General features: G+C 40.4%; 1 protein-coding gene across 8 annotated transcripts in view; it reads left to right on the forward strand.

Annotated features, from left to right (window-relative positions):
• Positions 1-8,623, forward strand: part of TTC8 (tetratricopeptide repeat domain 8) — a 42,952-nt gene extending 34,329 nt beyond the window's left edge. For 6 of the 8 annotated variants that reach the window (XM_019642350.1, XM_019642352.1, XM_019642358.1 and 3 more), the window contains 5 exons: positions 412-551; positions 1,912-2,086; positions 2,384-2,527; positions 5,982-6,065; positions 7,909-8,623. In XM_019642350.1, the coding sequence (XP_019497895.1) occupies positions 412-551; positions 1,912-2,086; positions 2,384-2,527; positions 5,982-6,065; positions 7,909-8,025 (660 nt within the window). In that variant the 3' untranslated portion in view covers positions 8,026-8,623. The remainder of the gene's footprint in view (positions 1-411; positions 552-1,911; positions 2,087-2,383; positions 2,528-5,981; positions 6,066-7,908) is intronic. The other 2 variants (XM_019642351.1, XM_019642353.1) reach the window with 1 other exon arrangement.
• The last annotated feature ends 8,712 nt before the right edge of the window (positions 8,624-17,335 follow it).

Here is a 17,335-nt window from a genome sequence, read left to right on the forward strand (position 1 = left end):
TCTTCACACGGGACAAGTGTGTTCCCACCTCAGGCTCGCACAGTCACTGTTCCCTCTGCCCACCTTTCGCTTCCCCGTTTGTGCTCAGGTCTCAGTCCGGCCTCTGTTCACAGATCACCCCCTCCCTCCCTCCTTACCCTGCTCTGCTTTTCTGTACAACGCTTATCCTTGCCTGACCCCACAGTATGTATTTGTTCATTTGTCTGTCTTTCCTACCAGATGTAACCTCCTTGAAGATAGTAACTTTATGTTTTTGTTCATAGTATGTCCCCAGGGCCTAGAACAGTCTGACACATAGTAGGCTCTTAGTAAATATTTATTGAATGAAACAATGTAAACCAGTCAGAAAAAAAAACAACTTTTATTGGCCATATTAATGAAGTGTTGCTCTTCTGTCTTGATGGAGAACAGGAAATGAACAATATTTCATCAGCAGCTGAATACTACAAAGAAGTTTTGAAACAGGACAATACTCACATAGAAGCCATTGCGTGCATTGGAAGTAACCACTTTTATTCTGATCAACCAGAAATAGCTCTCCGGTTTTACAGGTGTGCTTGACCTTCAATTTCTACAACTACTTTCCTGTAAAATATTGGTGAAACAATAACAACGGTGGAATGAAAATGTAGAGAAGTAATGTAATGTGTAGGCTGTATCTATATGAGACTAAAAATTCAAACACCCAGCTCTTTTGTGAGCATTAAAGTGACAAGTCATAATTTGGAAACACACAGATATTTGGCATCTTGTAGAAACACACCTGAATAATCAACTTTTTCACCTTGTATCGTGGTATGAAGCGGCCATTTTGTCATTGACCAACAGCAGTTTGATAGTTACCAGAAGCACTTCTCACCCTCACTGCCTTCATTAACACCATTGTCAATGATAGAAAGACCCTGAAGATGACGATGACGTAGTGATGAGATTTGCAAAAAGCAGAGGGCCTCGGGTTCTGAGCCCTGATGAGAACCTGTACCAGGATCCCCTGTTTTGTGCAGTATTGTCAGCTCTTGTCCACAAAGTTTTTCAATTTAAATAAATTCTGTTTTCTCGTTCTCTTGTGAGCACATACTTACTTTGTCCTACAGATGATTTCTGAGATTAATTTTTAAATTTTGATTTCCTCTTCAGCCCTTAGGTTATATATAAGGAGATAACTGGCAACTGACAAAGGTTCTTTCCAAACATACGTTGGAAGCATAAAACATGATAATATGAATGCTGTTTTGTCACATGCAGCTGTGGCTCTGCTCCCCCATCCCCAAAGTGGGCCACGAGTTGCTCGGGGCAGCTGGGTGGATTTTCATTTGCTTATTTGAACTCTCTTATCCTTTGTCCTTTGGGGTTAATGATTCATAGAATCCAAACGGGCTTCTTGAGCTGTAGCATGAAAGCTAAGTGGATAACAGGAGGGTCCACTGATGGTCTTGTCTTCCCTGGTGGAATCCCACTGGAGGTCAGTAGATGCAGCTAACCCACAAAATTCACGTAACCAAAAACAGGGTTTAGCTCAGCTGGAAACCTGGAGGTAAACACTAAACACAGTCTTCAAACTAGATTAGAAGGTCTTAGAAATTCATCTATGGGCACCAAAGCTTTATGAAGCCAAAATGTGTGACTATTTATCTCTTATTTTGGTTTCCTAACAAAGCTTTTGGGGGAGAACTTGCATAAATTGTAAGTTTGCCTCTGGACACATTTCCCATGACTCGAATCATTAAAAAAGACCTGCTTTTGTATTTGCTTTAACATTTTTTTCATTTACTATAATACTTTCTATTTATATTCTTTGGGGGTGTTAAAAGTTATAAAATGAATTTATTTCTAACTTTGTAAAAAATATATATGTCTTAATATTTGTAATGTTAGTCTGACACCACAATGTGTGTGTTCTTTTTCAAAAAGACGTCTCCTGCAGATGGGTGTTTACAACTGCCAGCTTTTCAACAATCTGGGGCTCTGTTGCTTCTACGCCCAGCAGTATGACATGACTCTGACCTCATTTGAACGCGCCCTTTCCCTGGCTGAAAACGAAGAAGAGGCCGCTGATGTCTGGTACAACTTGGGGCATGTAGCTGTGGTATGTTGTTTCTACAATGTAATTTCTGTTATAGAAAAAGGTGGCCACAAGTTAGTTGGAAGACATTTTCAGGTATTGTCAATCCAGGTTCGGTTGTGCAGTCTTTTGTAGCAATTTAGAGATTTCTAGGAGTCACCATAACTCAGTTTCTATTCCCAGGTTAAATCCTTTTGCATGCACCTCACACTTGACTCATATGATTGGTACTTGTTGCTTTTTCTGTGGTAGCAGAAAAGATTTCTATGAAGAAAGATGGGAGGCGATGGCAGGAGGAAGCACATGGATTTGTGTGTGCAGATATGTGCTTTTCTTCTGCAGGGAATAGGAGATACGAACTTGGCCCATCAGTGCTTCAGGCTGGCCCTGGTCCACAACAACCACCACGCCGAGGCCTACAACAACCTGGCCGTGCTGGAGATGCGGAAGGGCCACGTGGAGCAGGTCAGTGGCCCAGGGGACGGTGTGCATCCTTCACAGAGAAGCTGTCATGTGTAGCATCCTTACTTGTTATAATTTAACAGTGAGCTCTAAAGTCTGACCAGCCTGGGTTTGAATCCCAGCTCTGTCATGTGGTAGCGATGTGGCTTTGGACAAGTTACTTAACCTTTCTGTAGCCAAAATAGAACACCTGATTTCATGAGGGCAAATCTGCACCTCCCCAGCCTTCCTTGTCTTAGCGAACTGTTCCTCCAATCAAAGTCTCCCTCCACCACCTAGCTGCTCAAGACAAAATCCTAGGAGCCAGCCTTGACACCTCTTTTTTCCGACTGCCCCTCCCTGCCACCCCACATCCCCATCATGTTCAGGAAGCCCTGTCTATTCTATGTCCAAGCCACATTCTGGACCCGTCCCTTGCCACCCTTCTCCAAATTGCTCACCACTCCTGGACTCTGAAAGAGTCTCCTTGCTGGTCTCTTTGTTTTCACTTATATCAGCAAGTAAGTGTACCCTGTAATACATCCTCCTCAGAACAGCCGAAGGGATTTTTTTATGAAACAAGATTATTTTCTTACTGCTTTGCTTAGCATCCTCCAAAGGCTTTCTCTTTTCACTTGGAATAAAATCCTGACTTGAAACCTTGGCCTACAAGGCCCCACATAATCTGCCCTCTGGCTCCCTCTCAGACCACGTCTTTTGCCACTACAGTAGTCCCCCCTTATCCACAGTTTCGCTTTCCTCAGTTTCAGTTACCCACAGTCAACCATAGTCCTAAAATATTATCAATAAATGGAAAATTCCAGAAATCAGCAATTTATAAATTTTAACTTATGCACCATCCTGAGTAGCATGATGAAATCGTTCTCTGTTCCACTCCTTCCTGCCTAGAATGTGAATCATCCTTTGTCCAGCGTATCCTCGCTGCATATTAGTCACTTAGTAGCTGTCTCAGGTATCAGATTGATTATCAAAGAGAGAGAGAGACCACATTTACATAAGTTTTGTTATATATCGTCATAATTGTTCTATTTTACTATTAGTAATTGTTAATTTCTTGTTGTGCCTAATTTACAAATTAAACTTTATCATAGATATGTATGTATAGGAAAAACATAGTACATATAGGGTTCAATACTTTCCAAGGTTTCAGGCATCCACTGGGGGTCTTGGAACGTATTCCCCGCAGATAACGGGGGTGGAGGGGGAGGGCTTCTGTACTCCTTTTCTACTGACTGAGACAAGTTAGCTGTCTTGCTGCTCTGCAAATATGCAGTGCCTGTTCTAACTTTAGGGCCTTTGGAAAGTTGTTCTTTCAGATCCTGCTATGACTTTTTTTTCCATTGAGGTCTTAGCTTAATTGCCACTCCTTAGAAAGGGCATCTCAGACATCAGCCTAAAGGTGCCCTCAGGCACGATCACATCTACTACTTTTTTCTTCAGAGCACTTACCATTTTATCAGGTATTTTCATGTGTATTCAATGAAGAATGTCAGCAGCTTGAAAGTAGGGACCCACTTTCTCTGTCTTCTAACTGCTCTATTTCAGCACCAAAAACAGTGCCCGGCCCATGGTAGGTACTCAGTCAATGTCTGTGAAATGAACGGATGATATGAGTATATAAAATAGGGTAATAAAAGTACCTGAAGATGTTTTGTAAGGATCAGCAGATCATGCATGTAAAGCACTTAGCACAGTAGAAGCATAGTATTGAGTGCGTGGTAGATGCTTAACAGATTGCATTATTATTATAACAGATTTTTAAGATGCTCAATATATAATAAACAGAGACTCAAGGCGGGTAAGTAAGTCCCCAAGGTCACAGACATAATGAGCAGCAAGCCAGGACGTTGTCCTCCAACCTGGTCTCAGCACAATGACAAACTTTTAACAAAACAAGGAAAGAAACATCATTGGATAGGACCTTTATTTCATAAATTCCCCCAGAGCAAATGTATAAAATACAAAGATGGATTTGTGTTTTATAAACAAAAACTACTCCAAAATGGGAACTTGTTCTGCCATAGAACTTTACCTATGTCTGTAGGAAGCAACTGCTTTTTGTGATTGTCTTTGTTCCCATAGTGGTGCTTTTCCTTCCCCGTTATTGTAGTTTCTTTAGTATAAAATTGATTTGAAATGTAGTGATGAAAGGTTTCATGATACACACCCGATTTTATTGTTAGTTATACCTCAACTTAAAAAGAAAATAGCTGGGCTGGCCGAGTGGCGCGTTGGTTAAGAACAGGCTTGGGACACCAGAGGGCCCCAGTTCGGATCCCACATATGAGGACCAGTGACACTGCGCCCTCTACAGCTAAGATGCTGAACAACAGCTCGACCTGGAGCTGGGCTGCCGTGAGTCGCCGGCGAAGGCGTAGGCTGCAGCCCCTGCTGCAGTGGGTTGCCATGGGCTACCGTGTGTAGCCAGCAGCCAGCGTGAGCGGCCAGCAGCCACTGTGAGCAGCTAGCAGCCATGTGAGCAGTGTCCAGAAGCCGGCGACTGATCTGCCTCGCCCGGGAAGAGCGCAATGATGGTGCCAACTTGGGCCAGTGAAGCAACGTCCTCCACAGCTAGACTGAAGAACAAAACAACAGCAACTTGTCTGTTCCCCTTCCCCCAATTCCCCAGTAAAAATCTTTAAAATAAATAAATAAATACATAAAAAGAAAATAGCTAATCAAACACAAAAAAATGAATATTCACCATCCTACATGAACTGTCATTTTATTTTCCATTAAAAAAAGATACATGAATTTGTCCTCAGGGTCACGGATAGAGGTTTTGGGTTTAGCTACAAGTCGGCAGGTTGTTCAGCCGCTTGGAATGCTGAATTTGTGGTCTTAACAGTGACTGTAGGAGCATCTCCTGTCACTCAGTGGTCCCAGCAATGTAGGCTCCTTTGAGCCTACAGGGCAGAAGAATGATGTAAATTTTCTTTGTGTGTGTCGTTTTCGGTTGTGTTCAATTGTCATTTTCAGGTCAGCAGTGTAATAAATGCTGGCTCACCGTCATCCAGCACAGAACTTGGGGGTTTGAAATTTACTGTGGGTTTTTTGGTTGTTTTTCTTGTTGCATTAGAAAACAGATCATTAGAAGCCCACTAGATCAATCAACAGCAACAAAAACTAGATTAATAGGAATTTTTTTTTTTTTTTAGCATTGGGAGGATCATATTTTGAGTTCTATGTCATATTGAGTTATAAACTTTACAAGAACGGTGGTTCTCAAGTAACTAAATCTATTCTGTTTTCAATTCTCTTATTTTCAAGCATTTTATGATTAATACAATTTTGGCAGGATGTAAGTAGTTAGTTGTACATCAGTAACTTGTATTTCCTGAGGCATGTCATCCGTGTTTACCACAGGACCATGTTTATTAAGCTCGTATCCTGAGTAAAGGATAGTGCTGATATATGCTCATGTACCTTTAGTTTTTCTTTTCTTTTTTTTACGCAGGCAAGAGCACTGTTACAAACTGCGTCATCTTTAGCACCCCATATGTACGAGCCGCATTTTAATTTTGCAACAATCTCTGATAAGGTATTCTCTTTCTTTATCAATTATCATTTGATCTGTTTCATTCATCATCTGACCATTACAGATTGCAGAAGAATGATTTTATGTTTTAAAATATGACATTTCATCATGGAAAAAATACTCACGAAGTAACTCTTAGTTTGGGGAGGATTTAGTAATTGGCGTTTACATCAAGGAACTCCTATATATTATTTATGGATCATATTGCCGCCAAGTCTCTAGCACAATTGCTGTAAAATTAAGGATATTAGTGAAAGCTCTTTTAGCTATAAACAATATGGGGAAAATGCAACTGTTAATATTGTGTTACAGGTCAGTTAATATCCAAGTGCTAATAGGAATCGTGTGCCATTTTTAATAATAAGAAGAAAACAAACAAAAGGCATCTAATAACTAACTTTTGCTTGGAGACCTTCCTTTAACATGGAAGGTGAGTTTTGAGGATAAGGAAATGGCTAAAAATGTTTGCTGATGTAAAGACTCTTTCTTTATAGACCAAAAGACCTTATAAAAATAAGTCATTTTTCATAGCATGAACATGAAGCCATCCACACTCATTTCTGTTTTGAAAATAAGACAAGCTGTCATTCCTAAGTTGTAATTTTTGAGTGCTTGTTAAGAACCAGCCACTGTTCCAGGTGCTCCACACACTTGCTAAGTCTCCCAGCAGCCCTGCACTGTAAGTATCCCTTACTTTCCTTACTCATTTTGTCATATACCTGATGTTTTGTTTATTGAGCCTCTGCTATGTACCAGGCACTATTGTAGGTACAGAAAATGTTAGCAGAGAATAAAACAGACAAAAACCTCTACCTTGTGCAGCTTACATTCTAGTGGAATGCAAGCCTTATTTATGGAACTTACCCGTGAAAGACTTTTCTCGAGTCATGAGCAAGTTCAGAACTCATAACTGGCCCCCAGGGATGCCCCGGTTTTTTCCACTGTGCTGCGCTGCCACTTAGGTAAACCATGAAGAAGGCGTGATTACTTTCTTTCAGGAATATTATCACATTTTAATAATATATAACGCATAGGAGATGTTTCTTTAAGCAAAAGGCTATCCTTCCTTTAGAGAAAATACTATGTTGGAAAGAAATGCTATGATTTAAAAAAGGAAACTTCTTATGTTTTTTAACACATATGCATGTTACAGAAAAACTACCAGAATTGAATTATCTAGATTTATGTGTGTGCACACACTGAAAAGTGCTGTCTTTAGAAATGTATACATGAATCAAGATACATTCAGAATGATTCGGATACTGTGTGTTTTTCTTTAGGACTGGATTTTAACACATAGTTTATTGTAAATCAGCAACACCCTTTATAAACTTTTAAAACCAGATATTTTTTCAACATTAATGTGCTAGCACCATTTAAAACCTCTCAGAGCATGTTTTTGTATCTTAAATACCATAGTTTTTGCTTGAATTTCTATCCACAAGATAATACCCTAATCAAAATATGTCTTTGTGATATATTACAAAGAGCTGTCCTCAGGCTTTCTGAAACCACACAGGGCTGTTTTCGCATGCAAATGTTATTTATTTTTATAACACTGTCAGTGACAGGAAAAGAAAACACAGGTTTATGAATTTATAACTAGACAGCTGTAATGAGGCAGAAATATTTATACAAATTGGTTATTTTATTTTTCTCATGTATTTTTCAAGATTGAATTGTTATCTAAGTGAAAGAATTCTAAAACCAAAGTAGCCTAATCAAGCAATTTACCTTTAAGGATCCTTTGCGTTTTCTACAGTATGCAGAGAGTATGCCTTGCTTTGACTTCCTTACTCATGTTTTCATGTCTCGTTCTGTGGTCTTATTCTGCTCCATCTTACAGATTGGAGACCTGCAGAGAAGCTATGTTGCTGCCCAGAAGTCTGCAGCAGCATTTCCGGATCATGTGGACACCCAGCTTTTAATTAAACAGTTAAAGCAGCACTTTGCTATGCTCTGACTGTTCCTCAGACCAAGTATATTCTTATGATGGGGCGTTATAGATGGGCAAAACTAGTGTGTTTATGTATACACGTATGTGTATGAAACACAAACCTACCCTTGATATTAGTGAAGATGACTTATGGAAGTATAAACAAGAATGTGTAATGAAAACTTGATAGTATTATAAAAGACAGGATTTCAGCCTTTGTAAGTAGATTATGAAGCCTTCTCCCATGTTATATGGTAGATGTTTGTTTATAATGTTTATAAAACATTTTCATGAATTGCCTCAAATTTTTTATACATGCACATTTTTAATGTCCTTAAGCTTGCCATTAGCTATCATTAAGAGATCTGAAATCTGCCTTTAAAATTGCACTTTGATGGCTAAAAGTGTATATATTTATCCTGATTAAAGACTTTATTTGAAGCTTTAAAATTGTATTTGAAACTATTGGGTTGTCGGAAAAGTCATGCCCCATTTTGCAACAAAAAACAGAAAAAATACGTCATGACTTTTCCAACAACCCAATACATATCAAATGCTTTATGAGACACTGTACATTTTCTTATATATTTTGCTTTAAAATAAATCAATGTGTAAAACACCGTCATTCTCTTATTTTTCATGAATTTTTATTTCAGGCATTTCAGATAAAACAAGTACAGTAATCTTAGAAATCAAGTCATTTTAATTTCATTTGAAATGATGTACCACCAATTTGGATTTTCTTTTCTGAGAAGCTGTTTATGGGATATCACACTGTTAATATAAGAATAACAGGCAGGGAGTCCCACCTGTGGTCAGCCCTGAGAAGGTCGGGCCAGATCCCCAGTACTGTGCCTTGTCAACTCCTGGAAAGGCTGCCTCATATGTAGAGGAACTCTCATTAAAGTGTTCATATAAAGCAATGTGTTAAAGACACAGGGCCACTCAAATTCATATTTTGGACTTTGGGGTCTGTCCATGTTATTTTTCATTTTTAACTTCAGAAAACCATTTTACAGATACTTATTTGCTTCTGTTCAGATTTGTATAAACAGTACTACTTAGCTGACAGAAGAAAAGAGTGTGAGTTTTAGGCAGTGTAGATTGTTAGAGGATGGAAATAACATGTAGATGAATCTCTATGGCACAGATGACGAAAGCAGGGCCCAGGGTTGCACAGCTGGTTGGTGGTACAGTCACAGCTCGAACCCTTGTTCTAGCACTTTAAGCTTTAACCTTTCCTGGTTCTCCAAGGTTTGCTAGTTCAGCTCCCCAAAATTTGCTCAAGCACCACCAAATTTCCTAATACTGTGTTTATTATTTAGATTGAAATTTTATAATGTGAATCATTTTCTTAGTTAATTTAAAATAAAAGCTAGTTGCAGTGGCCAGCATTTACTGAGGATGTGTATACACCCAGCGCTGTTGTAAGCACTCGATGTGGCTTAACTCCTCTCATCCCCACTGCAGTCCTCTGAGGTGCTATTATTCCCATTTCATTTCTGAGAAAAATGAGGCTCAGAGAAGTCAAGTAACTCGCCCAAGGTAATAAAGCTAGTAGGTGGCAGAGCTGGGATTTAAATACAGGCAGTGTGCCTCCCACTATGTTAGATCACCTCGCAGTGTGTCTTCTGTAAATAAAGTTACTGTCATTCAAAACAAATGTTATATGCATTAGTAAAATTGAGTAATACAACAAAAAAATAAATGAGTCAGTATTCCGAAGGTGATATGGAGAGATTTTTGTCTTGAATTTATGTTAATTCAATGTGAACACCAATGCAAAGAGTGAGTCAGGATAGCTAAAGGCAGAATGATGACATAACTCTGTGCGTCAGGAGGTACATACATCTTTGTAACAAAGTTATTTCTGCACTGCATGACTTCTGGTTTCTGTGCCAACATTTCTATAGGAAGGTTACCAATTGTCTGCTACCGTGGCTAAAAAAGGTATTCAATCCATATACAAATTGTTCAACCAAAATTAACACCATTGAGCTTCCAGCTGATGAAAATGAAATATGGCAAGAAAGCTGCCTGAACTGAATAACTGCTGAGGTTAGACGTTCTTCCTTCCCAAATGTGTCACATCTGAACCAGTATGCTGTGGTACTAATGGTTCTGCTACATTTCCTAGGATCAGAGCACCCATCAGGATGTACGTTATAACCTAGAGATAGAAAAATTAATAAAGATAATACATCACTAACCTTTTAATGTAGTTTTCACCACCAACTTTTTAACATGAGGAATTTTGGTCAAAAGTTTTCAACTGGGACTGAGTTTAAGCATTCAGAAAAAGAAAAAAAAGATTTTAGAAATATTGTGGTAGGACTCAACCTTGCAAAATAATGAACCCAGAAACTGAGTTTGGGTAAAAAGCCATTACTGGATTGTTTTAAATTCTAGGGAATAGGTAAATTAAGATGGTCCCTGGATGTGTTCCAGAATTTCAAAATGGTTATCCAGGCTCAAATATGAGGGGAAAAAGAATGTTTAGTAGTTTGAAAATAACTGCAGTTTTATATCTTTCCAAATAGATGGCATTAGTCCTATTTTTGGCTAACCAAAAACTTAACATTTTTGAGAGATGCTGTCATTTTACTTCTTTGATATTAAAGCCAGATTCTTGAGATTAAAGAATAAGGATTAGATAAAGATTCATTTATAATCCTTGGAGACTATAATATTTCTTGCAATGTGATCCTTTCCCTTACCTGAATCCTGACTACTAAGGAGTAATTGGTAAAATGTAAAGGATAAAAACGCTTGGAGAGGGCTGGCCGAGTGGCGCATTGATTAAGAGCTGGCTGGGATGACAGAGGGCCCCGGTTCGGATCCCACATATGAGGGCCAGTGACACTGCCCTCCACAGCTAAGATGCTGAACAACAGCTCAACCTGGAGCTGGGCTGCCATGAGTCGCCGGCGACGGCATAGGCTGCAGCCCCTGTGGCAGTGGGTTGCCATGGGCTACCATGTGTAGCCAGCAGCTGCTATGAGCGGCCGTCCAAAAGCTGGCGACTGATCTGCCTCGCCCGGGACGAGCGCAATGATGGTGCCAACTTGGGCCAGTGAAGCAACGTCCTCCACAACTAGACTGAAGAACAAAATGACAGCAACTTGTCTGTTCCCCTTCCCCCAATTCCCCAATAAAAAAAATCTTTAAAAGAAAGAAAAAAACGCTTGGAGAAAGCAGCCATGTTATCTGAGGGAAGAAAAGGCCAGACTTAGACAGATTTAAGGAAGAAAGAATTTTTTTTCCTATTTAAATCAGAGAAAAGATAGAGCCCCGTACAGTGTTTGAAACTCAAGTTTCTATGGGCTCCAGCACTTCCCAACTGTCACTGCCCCCTGCCCCACACCTGCTCAGATCTAATAGCTTCAATTTCTTTCTCTCCTAGATTCTCGCTCTCGCTCTCTCTCGCTCTTGCTCTCCCCCCCCCATCCCACAGATGATCTCTCTCTCTCTAAAAATCATAGTCCCTTTAAACCTTCCCCTTTCTAGTACTGCCCTACCTCCTTTGTCACAACGTCTTGAATGGCAGGTAACATTTGTTGCCATTCATTCTTGGACCCTCTTCAACCTGGGTGCACCTCCCACCACTGTGGAAACTGCTCTCACTGAGGTCACTAATAACTCCCAATTAGCAGGTCCAGAGGTTCCTTTAAAAACAAAAGCAGAAACAAAATCTAACAGCTTGTTTAAAACTGCTCTTCATATACCATACAATTCTCTCTAGGACCATTCAGTGGTTTTTACACTTTTTTTTTTTGGTGGTTTGTCTCCTTGCTGTTAGGTTTTTTGTTGTTTTTTTATTAAATTATTTTTTATTATGAAATACACATTTTTTAGAATTAGTTTCAGCTGTACAACACAGTGCAATAGTTATATAAGGTGTTTGTTCAGATCTTTTACACATTTTTTTTCAGTGGTTTTTAATACATTGACAATTGGGCAACCATCACTATGATCAATTTTAAAACATTTCTACCATCCCCCAAAGAAACCTCATACCCATTATCAGATTATGTCTAACATGTAGATCAATTTGGAGAATAATACCATTTTAACAAGATTAAGTCAGTTCATGAACATGGGATATCTCAGTGGTTAGTTTTGAGACTTGTTTTGTGGCCTAACGTGGTCTATCTTGGAAAATGTTCCATGTGCACTTGGAAAGAATGCATATTCTGCTGCTTTGGGGTGAAGTGCTCTAAAAATATTAATTAAATCTATCTGGTCTATTGTGTCATTTAAGGCTGCTGTTTCTGTGTTGAGTTTCTGTCTGGAGGATCTGTCCATTGGTGTCAGTGGGGTGTTCAAGGCCCCTACTATGATTGTGTTACTATTGATCTCTGTCTTTATTTTGGTCAATATTTGCTTTATATATTTAGATGCTCCTATGTTAGGTGCATAGATGTTTACTAGGGTGATGTCCTCTTGTTGGGTCGATCCCTTTATTGTTATGTAATGTTTTTCTTTGCCTCTTATAGTCTTCATTTTAAAGTCTGTTTTGTCCTGTATAAGTATTCATACCCCATCTCATTTCCATTTGCATGAAATACCTTTTTTCATCCCTTTACTTTCAGTCTATGTATGTCTTTCCATCTTAGGGAGAGTCTTTTATAGATAGCATATGCCTGGCTCTTGTTTTCTTATCCATTCAGCTACCCTACATCTTTTGATTGGGGCTCTTAATCCACTTACATTTAAGGTGATTATCGATAAGTCCATAGTTATTGCCATTTTATTCATATTTTTTATCTTCATTTGTTTGTTTTCTTACTTGAACTTTCTCAGCATTTGCACACACCACTCTCTTCAAGTTCACTTTTCCTTTGACTTCTTTAGCGTTATCACTTTTCTGTTTTCTCCTAAAACTTTTTAGAGCACTACTCAATTTCATAAAAGACTATTGCCCAAAAGTTTCATTCCTTTTCTGTTGCTTTTCCTTAAAATCTTGTTGTTGTTTGGGGTTCCATTCTTTGCCCTTTTAAATTCTCACTCTTTGTTCTTCCGCAGTATGCTCATTTTCTCAGAGTGCCTTCGACTACCTTCACAGGCCAGCGGTTCCCATTCTGTGTTTCAGGTCTCATCCTCTCTCCCGACAACAGATCCTTATTTCCAACTTTCAGCTGGAATCTTCATTTGGATATCTCAGAGCCTTCTCACATTCAAAGTAAAAGTACTCATCAATAGCCTCTCCAAATCTGATTCACACCTTGCACTGTATACAAAAAATAAATTAAATGAATGATAGACCTAAGTGTATAACCTCTAAGTGTAAAATTTTAGAAGAAAACATAACAGAAATTCTTGGTGAGTTTGAGTCACAAAAAGGTTTTTTTAGCTACAGCACCAAAAGCATGCTTCAAAAAAACATTGATCTATGTGTCTGTTTTTTATGTCAATACCATGCTATTTTGATTACTATAGCCTTGTAGTATAATTTGATATCAAGTAGTGTAAAACCTCCAGCTTTGTTCTGCTTTCTCAGGATTGCTGTCCCTATTTGGGGTCTTGTATGGTTCCATATAAAATTTAGGCTTACTTGTTCTGGTTCTGTGAAAAATGCCATTCGTATTTTGATAGGGATTGGCTGGATCACATGCAAGGGCTAAGTTTAACTTTTTAAGAAACTGCCAAACTTTTCCAGTGTGGTTGTACCAGTTTACATTCCCACCACCAGTCTGATAGTTCCTGTTGCTCCTCATGCTAACCAACACTTGGTATGGTCTATCTTTTTAATTTTAGCCATTCTAATTTGATTTTAATTTGCATTTCCTTAATGACTGATCTTGTTGAGCACCTTTTCCTGTGCTTATTAGCCATCTGTGTAGCTCCTTTAGTGAATTGTCTGTTCAAATTATTTGCCCATTTTTTAAATTGTGTTTCTTTTCTCCTTAAAGAATCCCTTTTAACATTTCTTGTAACACTGGCTTAGTGGTAATAAATTCCATTAGCTTCTTCTTGTCTGAGAATCTCTTTATCTCTCCTTCAATTTTAAATGATAGCCTTGCACTTCAAAAGAATGTACTGGGGGTGTGAAAAAAATGTATACACATGACTTGTATTCATCTTTTATTATCAGTATATATTGATACAATTTTAATACATTTTTTTTCTTTCTTAAAATGTGTATACATTTTTATGGCACCCTCTGTATATTCTGCTTTGGGTTGAAATGTTGGGTAAAGTAATCTTGGTTGTAGGCGCTTGCTTTTCATCACTTTGAAGATTTTGTGCCAATCCCTTCTGGCTTGCAAAGTTTCTGTTGAGAAATCAGCTGATAGTCTTATGGGAGCTTCCTTGTAGGTAATTAGTTGTCTTTTCTCCTGCTGCTTTTAGGATTCTGTCTTTATTTTTAAACTTAGCCATTTTAATTATGCTGTATCTTGGTGTAGACCTTTTTGGGTTCATCTTGTTTGGGACTCTCTGCACTTCCTGGGCTTCTATGTCTATTTCCTTGGCCAGATTAGGGAAGTTTTCAGTCATTATTTCTTTAAATAGGTTCTTGATCCCTTGCTCCCTCTCTTCTCCTTTTGGTACTCCTCTGATGTGAATGTTGTTACACTTGATGCTGTCCCACAGGTCTCTTAAACTATCTTCATTTTTTTTCTTTTTGTTGTTTGAGTGGGTGTTTTCTGCTACCTTGTCTTCTAAATCATTTCAGTCCTCTACTTAATCTAATCTGTTGTTGATTCCTTCTAGTGCATTCTTCATTTCAGTTATTGTATTCTTTATTTCTGACTGGTTCTTTTTTATGGTTTCTATGTCCGTCTTTATACTTGCCACCTTTTTGTTGAAATTTTCACTAAGTTCCTTAAGCATTCTTATAATCAGTGTTTTAAACTCTGTCTCTAGTAGGTTGGTTGCCTCCATTTTATTTAGTTCTATTTCTGGAGGTTTCTCCTGTTCTTTTACTTGGTACATGTTTCTTTGTTTCCTCATCCTGGCTGCTGCTCTGTGTTTTCTTCTATGTATTAGGCAGGTCTCCTATGTCTCTCAGTCTTTGCTGGGTGACCTTATGTAGTAGGTGCCCTGTGTCCAATGGCACAGTCTCCTTGATTTCCTGTACGTGTGTTCCAGGAGTGTCCCTTGAGTGTCTTGGTTCTCTTATTGTATTTGAGCTTTGATAACTTAGGGCACGTCAGTAGGTGAGATTGACTCCCAGGATGTCTGGCTGTGGGGATTGGCTACACCCACAGTGTATGAGCTGCTGTGTGGGGGCTGGCCCCTCAGAGGAGGCTTCACCCCCAAGGGCTCTTGTGCCTGTTGAGACCCCCTTTTGGGTATGCCACTGTGGAGCTAACCAGGTAGTGCTCTGGTGTGGTCTGAGGGTGGCCTCTGTGTGTTGTTTCTGGTGTCTTGTGGAAGGGGCTCCCATGCAGGCCAATTTCAGCCCTGCCTGTGACCGGCCTGTAGGTACCTGGTAGGAGCCTCAAAGCTATACATGGTTGGCTACTGCCTGTGCTGGACCTGGAGGCGTGTGGGGGCGGCCTTGCTGTGAGCCAAGGCTGGCTGCCAGCAATAGTGGGCTTGAGGCAGCTCAGAAAAAGGCCCAGGGGTCCCTAGCCTCTTTCCACCTGCCACCTGCCCGTCAGGCCCAGCCATTGACAGAACTGCCTTAGGTGTACAGGCCAGGCTGCTTGAACTGCTAGTGAGAATGCCGTCGGTGATGCAGCACTAGCTGGGCAGGGTGGAATTCAAGGGAGTCACGAGACGTGGCTGGCGTTTTTTACAAAGTGAATGCAAATTCCGTACTTATGCCAGTGCCGGGCCTGTGACCACTTTGCACAGTGCCCTGAGAACACTGCAGCCAGCCACTGCTTGCCTCAGGCTTGCAAATTCCTGAGCGCCCAAGACACGCTGCGGCGCGGGTTTTGGGTTATCACCCACCAGCAAACGTTTCCCGAGCCGCTGAGGGCTCGAAGCTGCGTCAAAAAGGCTTTCACAGCCTGTGGGGTGGGGCCAGCAGTCCAGCAGTCAAGAGTGTCTTGGGGGACTTAGCACCAAATGTGAAGCGGGAGGAGAACGGGAGGGGCGGACCCAGGGCATCACGAAGGTGGTGAGCACGCGCGGATTCCATCCCAGGCTTGGCCCTTGGGAGTGGGTGGGCTTAACACCGAAAGGATGCCGCCCTTCTATAGGCCACACATGTGTCAGGCTTCACGCAGGAACAGAAATGGTTCCTGTCCCTTCAGCTCCCACCCCAAAACCACACAACTCAGTCCTTCCCCATACATCCCTGAGCCTCCCAAGCTGCTGTGCCTCCACCAGACACCAGGTGAGTGTTTGCAAGTGAGTGAGTCTGTGTGTGGGCTCTGTAAGAGGCCATCTGGGTTTCCAACCATCCTCCGCCCCACCCAGATAGGCAGACAGTCCTGGCTGATTTTCACTGCCAGGTGCCGTGGGAACTCCTCTTCCCAGCACAGGACCCCTGGGCTGGGGGGCCCAGCCTGGGACTGGGACCTCTCCCTCTTCAGGGGGGACCTCTGCAACTGAGGTGTCCCTTCCAGCATTCAACCACCATCTGTGAGCTTGGAGTCAACCAGCTTTGTGTCTTCCCCCTCCTAACAGTCTAGACGTGGCCTCTTTTTTATATCCTTAGTTATAGGGGTTCTGTTCAGCTAGTCTTCAGATGATTCTCGAGGTTGATTGTTCTATAATTTATTTGTAATTTTGGTGTAATTCTCAGATGCAGTAGGCACAGCGTTTACCTAATCTGCCATTTAGGACCTCTCATAAATATTTTTAAAAGAACGAGCATTGAGAGCATATGGGAGAAATTACTGGATAAAATGTCTTGCCTTGAAGGATCAGTAGGATTTTGACAACCAGAGAGGAGAGATAGGCTGTGGAGAGGCATCCCAGGCAAGGCTCATGGATGACCATATTTGGGGGCCATTAGAATATGAGTTTGGCTGGATGAGCCTTAGGGAATAGCAGCAGGAGTGGGCTGGTCATGAGAGCTAAATTTGGAGGCTCAGGAAGGATGGAAATGTAAAAGGTTTTGAACCCCAAGTTAAGGATTTTTACCCACGGGTTGAAAAGGAAGCAGGTCTTTTGTAAGAACTGATTTGGAGGCAATATTTAGGATCAGTTAGGGAATAATATAAAGTTGAATATAGATTTTAGGTCAAGTTTTCTAGGAAAATGAGTTTATTTACACTAGATAATAAATAAAAATCAACTGCATAGCATATGCAACCAGTCAGATAGTTCATGCCATACTTCTGCTTGGTTACATGCTTTTCTCTTTCCATCTGCACTAAAAAGCATGAAAACTTGCCTAGAAAGTCACAGCTCATGCAAAGAACACTTAATGTCACAG

The sequence above is a fragment of the Hipposideros armiger genome, unplaced genomic scaffold (assembly GCF_001890085.2).
Source record: "Hipposideros armiger isolate ML-2016 unplaced genomic scaffold, ASM189008v1 scaffold_67, whole genome shotgun sequence".
NCBI classification, from domain to species: Eukaryota; Metazoa; Chordata; class Mammalia; order Chiroptera; family Hipposideridae; genus Hipposideros; species Hipposideros armiger.